The following is an 11,490-nucleotide window of genomic DNA, read 5'->3' on the forward strand; positions in this document are numbered from 1 at the left end:
GTCACAATTATACTTAGGGATCACAATATTGTCCTTCTCTGGTTAAGCACAAATACCCGAGTTCAGATCCCTAGCACACATATAAAAAGCCAGGGGTGTGGCCACATTAACTTACAACCCTGAATTGGAGTAAGGATGCAGAAACAAATGAGGATCACTAGGGCTTGCCTGCCAAGTCAAAGAAAAGACAAGTTTTAGGTTCAGTCGGAGACCCTGTTGCAATGAGCTAAAGGCAGGGAGTGAAGAATAGACATCCAGTATCTTCCCCTGGTCTCTATATACACACATGAATGTGTGTACTACCACACATATGTGCACATGAGCATATACCACACAAAAAATAAAAAGATTATACTTTAAAACATAAATGAATATTTTTATATAATTAAGAAATTTCTATACGAGTCATAATTAAAAGAATGAGAAAATGTCAAGAGAAGCTTTTGCATTTGCAGGTTTATTTGCTCAACAGTTTTTTGAATATTTATAGCAATAAAAATATGATTGAGTTAAAAGGTAATTTGAGTAACTTATTTTAATACAAAAGCAACATATAAATGCCTCTGATTATTTTTACTTCAGAGATAGTTTAATTCTGAATCTGGAATGACTCTAGATTCCCAGCAGGGCCTTCAACATTTATTAAATGTAACTGTCAAAGACACATGACATTTCCGTCCAGTACAGTGATAGTGTTCCTTAAAAGGCAAGGACAATATTCCATCTGAACTAAGAATTTTCATCCCTTCTGTAAGGCACACTATTAATGATTAATGGTTTTGTTGAATGTGAGTGGCAATGGTTTTTTACGTCTTAGCAAATAGCACTGGTTTTGGAGTCAGATCTGACTGGATTTGCAACTCAAGTTTACTCTTTCCAGCTTTGGATACTTGATCCATATATTCCCAGGTCTAATTTTCCTCATCCATACAGTAGGGATAATAACCACTTCTAGGTTACCTTGGGGCTTAAATGAAGCAATGCATATCAGCGTATGCTGCAGTGCTTATCATAATCCAGAGCCTCCATAAATGGTAACTGACCTAGTATTTGTAAGTCTTTTTGTATGGTCTTGCAGTATGAACTCTGATCATACAGAATTCTTCTTAAGTATTCTCTGGCATATTCTCCACTCTTACATACTTACTGACTTTGCTGAAAGCTATTGTGATGCTAAGCAATTCATAAAAACTGAAGAGAAGGCTCTGAGATGTCTCTAGATACTCTGGATGAAGACAACAGTGTTACCTGGTAGAACGATGTGGAAAGAGCCAATCAGAAGGACTCAAGGACTGGATGTTCTGTGTGCATAGAGGACAAGAGCTTTAAAAGCAGGTCCAGAATGGCTTGTTACAACTTTCTGACAATCAAGACTGAACTCTAGCAATATACCATCTAGGTATTTAGTGTAGATCACAGTCTTTTTCTTTTAATGTAAGTGCACAGTTTAGCATATCGGTGAGGAAACTGAGATCTAGAGACACTGAGCGACTCAAAGTCCCACAGAAGTGAGGGAGTAGTATTTAAATTCACATCTGTCTGACTCTGGCAAAATGCTTTTCCAATTAGAGTTTACTGAAGGCAGGAGTACTGATTGTCTTGTCTGTAAACAAGCCCCGTTACCTGGAATGGCACTGGATCCTCAAGTCCTCAATAATGAAGACAGAGTCATCACGGAACAGGAAAATTGAACCCAATGTTTGCAGCATTTAACTTTCTTGGTCGTTTCCTGTCTGTTTTAGTGTTCCTTAAATTTTTATTTTTCCCTCTAGGTTACCTGTGGCACACACTTGCTTCAATCAACTCTGCCTTCCCCCATACAAGAGCAAAAAAGATCTGAAACAGAAACTGATTATTGGAATTTCAAATTCAGAAGGGTTTGGACTTGAGTAACCTAGAAGACTTGAAATACAGTATTCTATATGTAGCACTCAGTTCCCTCTTACTGTGCCTTTAAAACTTTCATGTTTCGGTTTCAAAACATTTTCACAAAGCTCACCACTTTTAAAATAATGAGGGTCTTTTTTTTTTTTTACTGAGATACGAAATATGTGTAGTGAAGGCATGATTTAATATATATAAATATATATATTTCCGAAATGTATTCAGTGAGAAAAAGAGCCTATGGCAGAAACAGGTCTGAGTCCAGCAGTCTTTTTATAGCACTTTGTTGTTGTCCATATATAGTTTGTCACAGGTGTCCACTGGGAAAGCCAAGTGCAGTAAGAGTGTTTCTGTGACGTGATGGAACCCAGTGGCAGATGTGTGCTGGCAGCACACTGTAGCAGAGCAGAGAGCTACATTATCTTTACCTTAAAGCATGTAGCCATATTTTCATACAAAGGTAACAACAGTATAACTGCAAGTGCAGTTCACAGGGTCTTTTGATACATCGGTTTGGGGTCCTCTAAGATCTTTTCACCGTTGCTGAAAAGCATGTAAATAACACTACACAGCAGCCGAAGAATCATGGGATTTTGATAGTGCCATTTATTGCTAAAGATTTATTTTTACAAAGTAAATTTAGGGTTTTAGATGTGTATACAGCTTTTACAAATCAACAAAGATGATTGTACAAGAGTATTTTCAGACCAATTGGATTCATGGTTATATTCTTTTAAGTATTGTTAGTCTGCATGCTCCCTGACAGTAAATTGGTTACTTGAGTATCCTGTCATGTTTGTATAATGGTATTTCTCCTTAAAAATCAATATAGTAGAGCAAATTAGACCAAACTAGTCATTGACTACTTAAAATAATTACAAGCACAAAAGAAACCCGGCTATTTTATATATTTTGATGTACAACTTATATCTACATTTTTGATCACCAGTTATACAAAAACACTAATTTTTGGAAAATGTAGGATAAGATATTTGACAAAAGTGAAATACAATTAAAAACATTTATGTCAAAATGATGTAGAAGTTTGACATTTTGGCTAAAATGTTTGTTTTTTCACTGGATTCTAAATATAGTAAATTCAAAAGTACCTTTGTTTTCTATTTATAATAAAATAGCATGTAAAAACTGCATTTTTAAGCCCCAGAGTTTTTGTTTTGTTTTAATTTATAGTGAAGCAGTTTTATTAGCATGTTACAAACTTTTCCATCTCAAGACTTTTTCTTTGATAGCTTTTCTTCAGAAAACTCTGAAGTGACATTCGCAATAAGAATGAAACCAGCATTTAGTACCAGCACATGACCCACAGGCAAGTAACACTTGGCCCCCTTCCTGAGCTAGGCATTTCCTTGTTGCTATGCTTCCTGCACCCAACCAGCAGAACTCAGGGTGCAGCAGTTCGTCAGTGTGCCCATAGTTCTGACGTTCACCCACGTGTGTTAGAGAACCCAACTTCCTTTCCTGTGAGGCTTGAGACTGCAAATGACTACGTTCCCATTTGAGTATACCAAAAGGATACTTCTTCTTTAAAATCTTGGAAAGCCTAAGACAGCTAAAGGTACGTTTGCTTTGGTGTGTATATTGTTTTAAATCCATATGCAAATAAAACTGCTTCTCTCTTGCACTTCGTAGAGATGTTTAATGTAGGTTCCTACTAACAAGCACAAAGAATTATGTATAGGAAACCAGATTTAAGTGTTTTCAGTAAAATGTAAACGAAGTTTTTATTTGTTAAGGCTGACTCATGGAAATAGTATTGGTTTGGTTTGGTTTGGTTTGCATGTCTAACGATGTATGTTGATAGCTATGTCACTTTTGCAAGTACACAGGCAAGCCAAATTGTAAGTGACAAAGTCCATAAATAATGGGAAATTTGTTGTCTTTTATTAAGTTGAAGTTTATAACCATTAATTGCTAAGTCATATATTTATGCTCTGTTTTGGTTTACAATGTAATAATACCTCATTTTAAAAGTAAAAACTACTACTGTTACATTTTATTTTAATCAGCTAGAAAATTCATGTAGCTTTTTAAATATACAACCTGTTAATGATTTCTTGAGTTTTTCTATCTGCCATAGTAAATTAAAGCATTGCACAGTATTTATTAGTATTTATAAAATGTCTTGTCCTTTTTTAAAAAACCTATTATTTATTTTTCTTCTGTGTTTTTAGCAGTCCTTCTTTTGTACAAATCTGTATTGTATTGAGTTTATCTGTGTACATTTTCAAGTATTAAAATTATACAGTCAGTCAAGCTTCAGTTCATTTTTCTTTAAACACTGGACAATTAATTAAAACAGTAAATTTAAAATTACACTGCTCTTTACAAGATACTTCAATTAGGAAATTACTAAAACATACACCTTCAAGAGCTATGGAGTTGACACAGTATAGTCAATCGCCTTAGCGTGTTTTTGGTATGAACCTGTGTGCAGTATCTGAATGGTCACATAACTAAGATGTGTCACCAGATGATACACAGTAGCAGTGGAGTGCGCCCAGGAGTGGATGTCTGGGGACTTCCCACTTGTGTTCTTCCTGAGGCCTGCCCCTTGGCCTTTTCTCTCCTGCCCATATGCCTAAGCTTAAGAAAGAGAAAAGTTAGTGAAAATGAGGAGAGAATGTTATGGTAAGTATTCAAATAAACCTACTCCTAACGTTTAGGAGTTTAATTCCTTATAAATAACCTTTAGGAGCTATTTATTAGGGGTGGGGAAAGAGTGAGGCACAGAGAAACTGAAGCAGGAATTCGCCACTTCTAATAGGCTGGTTGGCCAGTGAGTCTCAGTGATTTCCCCTCGACTCCCAATACTGGGGAACTTAAGGAACAGAGATAAATATTTATGAATTACTAGGGGAGGATCCCCATGAATCACAGAGGAAAATAAAATCAATAAATAAGAAACAAAACCAGCATAGTTAATGAAGCCCACGACCCCATTCCCTGATAAGGCTGAGGAATCTTTTTTTTTTTTTCCTTTTTTTCAGAGCTGGGGACGGAACCTAGGGCCTTGCACTTGCTAGGCAAGCGATCTACCACTGAACTAAATCCCCAACCCCAGGCTGAGGAATCCTTAAACTAATAAGGCACACACACTGGGCAGATGTGTTTACAACTGCAGGGGAACTGTGGTGTCCAGGGCTCTCCCACTCTGCTGCAATTCTGCCACTGACTAGAAAAGGGGAGGTTGGAGGACTATCTTCACTTCTTCCAGGAAGGGAGTAAGGATTTACCTTTGGAAAGAAGCTCATGATGGACATCTTCATCACTCTTAGGGACCCCCACTTCTACTCTGCCCTGCATGCTGCCTTCTCTAAATTCCATCCCTAGGCCTCCACATCTGACTTTCCTACTAATTTTAGCACTGTCAACATCAGCACCATCTCCTTCCCCCCCTCCTTTGTCTCTATAATGGTACCGTCTCCCCAGTAGCTTACCTTAATCTACTTCATCTAAGACATCTATTTAATCGTTCCTTCTTCCTTGTCCCTTTGGTAACCTTGCCAGGGTCCAGCAATTCCACATCCACTGTGGATCTATTTACACTGCCACTGTCCTAGTCTAGGCCTTGACCACCTAACCTCTGTGCTGGTTCTAGTCTGATCTCTGTGAAAGCCATCTCAGGTCTGTTCAGGGAGCCTACCACTGCATTGCTGAGAAACCTTCAGTGGTTCTGTTCCTAGCAACCCAGAGCCACATATGCCAGCCAGTAATAAAGGCTTTCCATTGTTCAGTTCACCTTGTCCTGCCTGGCTCCTATGAGATGCTTTAATCCTCCCAAACAATGCTAAACTAATCATAAAGCCATGCTGAGAGCTTCAAGAGATGGAGAGGTGGCTCAGTGGTTAAGACAGTTTGCTTTCCCTGCAGAGGACCCAAGCTCCATTCCCAGCACCCATGTCAGGCAGTTCACAACTTCCTGTCACTCAAACTCCAAGGGATCAGATACCCTCTGGTCCCCATGGACATATCATATCCCATGACATGGAATATACACAAATAAAAAAAATTAAAGAATCACAAAAAAAAAGAGATATTTAAAACTTGTGCTCTGACCCAACTTGTGTTACAATGAAAGGGTTAAAAACAAAAGCCAATGTTTGAAACTGCCAGCACCTAGAGAATAAAGGTATTAAATGTTCTCTCCATCCCACTATATGACAAAATTTGAGTATATGAATTCTAAACTATTATGTTTAATAATAAAGAAAAACAAAGCCATTGCAAGGCAAAGGAAACCCTGTCTGGGACCAATGGAATGTTCTTTGTCTGGTAGCTGTCCTCTATTGGGCCAGAGTGTGACAATGGGTTTAGAGTCCCATGTCTCACTACAGCAGCATACCCACCCCCACCCCAAGTCCTAATTACATAACCATGAGAACAGATCTCAATGTCTCTAGCCGCCATGGCTTCTGTACTCGGTTGACAAGTCACCTCTATCCACATATCTTCCATTTGTCACCTACCTATGATTTAGCTACCTATGAAAAGCTCTCAGGGAGAACTTTCCCTCGGGATGGAGACCCTCCAACTCAATGACCAGACCGAGGCCACAGGATGCAATCAGCAAGAGGATTTGGTTTATTGTCGGGATACACAGGCACCTGTGGGCGCTTCAGTCACTCGGGGGACTGGCGCGCCCCACGGAACCAAGGATGGGCTTTTTATAGGATTCTGGGGAGCAGAAGCAAGCATACAGAAGCAGATGCATGGTTACAGGGATATAATTGGTGGATTCTAATGTGGTAAGGGTTCAGCCCGGGGGCAAGTTTCCTAGTTACCTTCTTGGAACATAACGGCTGACTCGGCCCCCCACCAGGGTGTGGGACCTCTCCCGGGGCTTTTCTCATTGTCAGGCGCTCAACTGCAGTGGTCCTGTTGCCAGGCCTTCAACCATACACATCCTGCTTGGCAGCCGCTGTGTACTCAGTGTTCTAACCTTTCCCTGAACCAGTCATCTTAAGTACAGCCTTGCAAAATGGCGTTACTGCTGCTAAGCTGGGGTCTTTCACCTACAGTATATACGACTATATACCATGGATCGCCACCTCTCACTGCATTTATCAAAGGCATGGATGATGCCATAGTCAAGGGAATTCAATATGCTATATCCCAAACCAGCTCTATTATTAAAAGGAGAAGGGACAATTTTAGTCTTGTATTAATCAGAATTCTCTAGAGTCGAAGAATATACAGAATGTCTTTCTGTATTGAGGGAATTTATTATGATGACTTACAGTCTGTAGTCCACTAACCCAACAATGGTCAGCTGTGAATGGGAAGTCCAAGAATCCAGTAGTTGCTCAGTCCCACGAGGCTGGTTGTTTGAGCTGCTCTTCTGTAGAAGTAGGTTCCAGCAGATGTGCTGGCTAGTAAGTGCAAGCAGGTGAATAAGGGTGACTCTTCCTTCTTCCAATGTCCTTATGTAGGCCTCCAGCAGAAGGTGTGGTCCAACTTAAAGATATGTACCACCATGCCTGGATCTGGGGCTTGTTTTGTCCCTGGCTGACCTTGAACTCAGAGATCTCTTTGCCTTAGTCTCCTGGGATTAAAGGCGTGTACCACCTTGCCTGAACCTAAGCTTTTCATAGCCACTGTACCTCAAGATCTCCATGCCAAGATCCAGGTCAGAAACTTGTGTGTTCCAGCCTCAAGATCTGGATCACAGGTGAGCCCTCCAATTCTGGGTTGTAATTCATCCCAGATACAGTCAAGTTGACAACCAGGAATAGTCAGTTCAAGTCTCTTCTTTGTTAGAATGAGAGCTTACTTTCCCTGTCTTATGATTGCTGCGCCTATCAGACTGGTGCTTCTTTATTGATAACAACATAGTGGCATTAGACTACATTTTAAGGGAGTTTAGATCTCTACAGAAAAGCTGCTCCAGAACTACTTCTACCTAACCATCTGATCCAGGAATCTCTAAGCATAAGTCTGGCCATAGTCAGCACTTGGGTGTCCACTACTACCTGCCAGTGAGCACCCCTATTTAGAGACACATCTTTCTATAACTCCTCCATTTGTACTGAAAGAGGTAGAGGAGAAGGGAAGAGTAGTCAGGACAGATCAGCTGAACTGGCAAACTCATGGCCAAAACTCAGCGGCTGTGTCCACTGCAAGCTCACTTCTAATAGAGCTCTGAAGGAGGCTCAGGATAGCAAGGCCTCTGTTCTTGATCTCCCGCAACCTCCGCCCTATCTATGGGTCTACCTGCTGTAGAGCGCCATTGAAGCCCATCTTCAGGGAACTAAAGGAGAAGGCATCGTGCACCTACCCAGGATAGTTCCAAGGCCAAGCCCCAAATAGCAAGTACCACCTCAGTTTACATTGCACCGGAGCCAGCTCAGTCCCTTGGGGTCGTAGGCTGAATGCTCAGGAAGGAGATGCTCCAGTTAGTCTGGGGAGACATGAAAGTTACTAGATAAAGAAAAGATGGTGATAAAAGAGTAAGGCAGCTCCTGTAAGGTTGACATAGAACCCAATGGAGTTGAGACTCCTGCAGCTGAAGACTGTGACAAGACTGGCTGATACCACACACCTATGAGGTCACTTTAAAAAATAACTTTTTATCGATTCTTTGTGAATTTCACATCATGCACCCCAATCCCACTCTTCTTCCCATCCCTTTATATCCACCCTCCACCCTTGCAACCTCCCTGCCCCAAAGAAAACAAAAAAAGAGAAAAAGAAAAAAACAAAACAAAAAAAAATGCAGACCAACAAAAATAACAGCAACAACCAAATCTTACCCTGGAGAGTGCTGTGTCATGGTGTGTCACACATTATACCTTTTGCCCAAACAACTTTACTTGCAAATGGTCATTGCAATGCTGTCATTTTTGCAATGAGTCATTAATCTGGTTCAAGGCCTCTGGCTTCTACTACTCTATCAATACTGGATCCTCACCAGGACTCCCTTGGATATCTGTTGTTGCCCTGTCATGGAGATCCTGCAGGACTGGTCCCTTCGTGCACTCCGGCAAATTATAGATGAAGTAGCTGTTGGGGTGGGCAACTCAAAGCCCTGGATCTGTGCCTGGATGGAAGCTAAGTTAGTCAGCTCACCAGCTTTCCTGTGCCATTGACATCAGAGCTATCTCTCCAGCTCTGTCCCAGTGATGGGCGGGACCAGTTCTCCAGCACTGCCCCAGCAGGAGGCAGGGCCAGCTCCCCCTTTCTTATGCCATCTGGGGCTGGCTATCCCTCACCCATGCCACCAGGGCCAATTCTACTGTGCTGCCCAGACAAAGTGCAGGACCTATTCTCCCAAGAGTTGCAGCCGGCAAAGGGTGGGGCCAGCTCTAACTAAGCAAGACTTCCTTGAATGCTCCCATGCACATCTCTCATGCACAGCAAACATGGCTGTGCATGGAGTCAAAATGTGGTCAAGCTATATATGTAGCTTGAGGGAGAAGTAGTTTGGTGACAACTAGAAGTCAGAATCTAAGCCATGTCCCCAAAACCGATTTTACAAAGGTCCTGTATTTGGAGATCCAATGACCTTACAACAGTTCTAAACCTGTGGGCAGAAACCTCTTTGGGATCACATATCAAATACCTTGCATATCAGATATTTATATTATGATTTAGGACAGTAGCAAAATTATAGCTATAAAGTAGCAAAAAAAAATCTTATTGTTGGTGGTCACAACATGAGGAACTGTAGAAGTTGCAGCAAGGTTGAGAACCACTGATGTAGAAGTTACTTGGGTCCCCAGATAGATACCTGCGTTTACTGCCCCTCCTCTGTGAGAATGCTCAGTGGGGCGGAGTGATAGGGACTTAAAACCTATTAGTAACATCTGTGACCTGCCAGTTCAGTGAAGGCCTGTCTAATCAATGCAGTTTCCATCTCCAATTTTGTTAAGTTTTTTTTTTTTTTGAGTATATGAACAGCTCCAGCCCAGCACATTAGTACTCATCTAGTAATTAAATCTGAGGAGAAAAGACCTCCAAGGCTCTGAGAGGCTATGATCTTTCTTGAGCCAAGAGAAAAATCTGAAAACTTTAAATTAACGCCCTACTTTGCACCAAATGACCTACTTTTCTGCTTTGACTCTCATCACTGAAACTCTGGCGGTCAAAGGATCACTTGGGACATTCTTTGCATGGCAAACCTTAGGACACGGCTGCCAGTGCTCCCACCCCCAACCCCTGTTGGCCTCCTAGGAAAGCATTGGGAAATCCAAAATACACATTAAGTTCTGACCACCCAGGAGACCAGGGTGAGGGTGTTCCTCACCTCAGCAAGGAGCTTGGCACATTGCAACTTGTATTGGTACAGGACATTCATGTTGAAGAGAATGATCCCATCCTGTCTTCTGCCACCACCACCTGCAGTGGGGCCCAGAGCCAAATCCTCCGAATGTGATGATTACCCTGTGGAAGGTTTCAGACCATTCCTTAAAAGCTGGCTGAGATCTAGGAATAAAGGCCATCTCAGTCATGCTCAGGTCCTAGCCTACTCTATGGCCCTAAGCAAGTGACTTCCAGGGCTTCATAAGAGACAAGAGCATTTATCCACCTCCCTGGCAAATGCTAAAAGCCTGGAATCTATGAACCCTGGGGTCCTTGGACACACTCAGGAGATCAGGAAGGTGTGCCTGTCACTTTTCTTCTTGATTCTAAGGTCCTAGGAAGAGTTCCACAGGGTGACAGGTTTACCCAGAAGGCAATACCGAGAGTGTTGGTTTAGTTTCTGATCATCAAGAACTGAAAAGCTGTCATGGCTCCAGGCAGAACATTTTAATTCACATCTGGGTTTAGGGAAGGGCGATCAAAGGACACCTCCATGTATAAGATGGTAATTGTGACTTTAATTTCCCCGGATGATGGGATAAGATGAGAGCTATACTCAACCTGTGCAAATACACAGTTTGGGCTGGACCCAGAGTGTTTTTTTCTCTGTTCTAACTATCCCTAGGCCTAAGCCTGGGAATTTCTAGTGTCCGTACAATCTAATCCTCCAAGCTAACTGGTTCAATCCAGTGTCTCTTGGCTTCTGCTTGGCCTCAAACTAACTCTGGCAATCTGCTTTAAACTTCTGGCTCCTTCTTACTCTCTGGTGTCAACTGGCTTTGCTGATCTGTTCTGGCTTGTCTGTTTTCACAACCTGTCTCTGTAAACCTGTCCTAGTAAAACTGCGCTCTCTCTCTCTCTCTCTCTCTCTCTCTCTCTCTCTCTCTCTCTGTGTGTGTGTGTGTGTGTCTCTCTGTCTCAGTCTCTGTCTCTCTCTGTCTCTCTCTCTGTCTCAGTCTCTGTCTCTGTGTCTCTGTCTCTCTCTCTCTGTCACCCCCCGCTGCTGTTCTCTAAAGTAGCCTTTCAGTAGTTGTCATGAGAATTGGTTATATCCTCCTCTGACTTATTTTGTCAAATCTTTCTCTGATACATCAATTTGTCAGCCCCTCAATTAGACATCACTTTCAAAGATGGCAGCTTCCTTCTACAAACTGACTTTAGATTTTTGGGATTAAAGGTGTTCGCTAAGGGCATGTCTGTACTCCAAACAGATCACGCTGTAATCCAGAGCACGTCTGCATTCTGGTGGGATCATATATATATCTTTGGATATGAGCTATCATATAG

General features: G+C 41.7%; 1 protein-coding gene and 1 long non-coding RNA gene across 6 annotated transcripts in view; one reads left to right on the top strand and one right to left on the bottom strand.

The window, feature by feature from the left end:
- The window catches only part of Hectd2 (HECT domain E3 ubiquitin protein ligase 2), a 68,822-nt gene extending 64,664 nt beyond the window's left edge, over positions 1 to 4,158 (top strand). For all 5 annotated transcript variants that reach the window (XM_039080637.2, XM_063265214.1, XM_039080636.2 and 2 more), the window contains one exon: positions 1,773 to 4,158. In XM_039080637.2, coding sequence (XP_038936565.1) covers positions 1,773 to 1,893 — 121 coding nt within the window. In that variant the 3' untranslated portion in view covers positions 1,894 to 4,158. The remainder of the gene's footprint in view (positions 1 to 1,772) is intronic.
- On the bottom strand, positions 3,342 to 9,308 carry LOC134485231 (uncharacterized). The gene is made up of 2 exons (XR_010063252.1): positions 8,655 to 9,308; positions 3,342 to 8,302 (listed from the first exon to the last, which is right to left on the bottom strand). It is a non-coding gene; the product is annotated as an uncharacterized LOC134485231 (long non-coding RNA).
- Positions 9,309 to 11,490: the final 2,182 nt, after the last annotated feature.

The sequence above is a fragment of the Rattus norvegicus genome, chromosome 1 (assembly GCF_036323735.1).
Source record: "Rattus norvegicus strain BN/NHsdMcwi chromosome 1, GRCr8, whole genome shotgun sequence".
NCBI classification, from domain to species: Eukaryota; Metazoa; Chordata; class Mammalia; order Rodentia; family Muridae; genus Rattus; species Rattus norvegicus.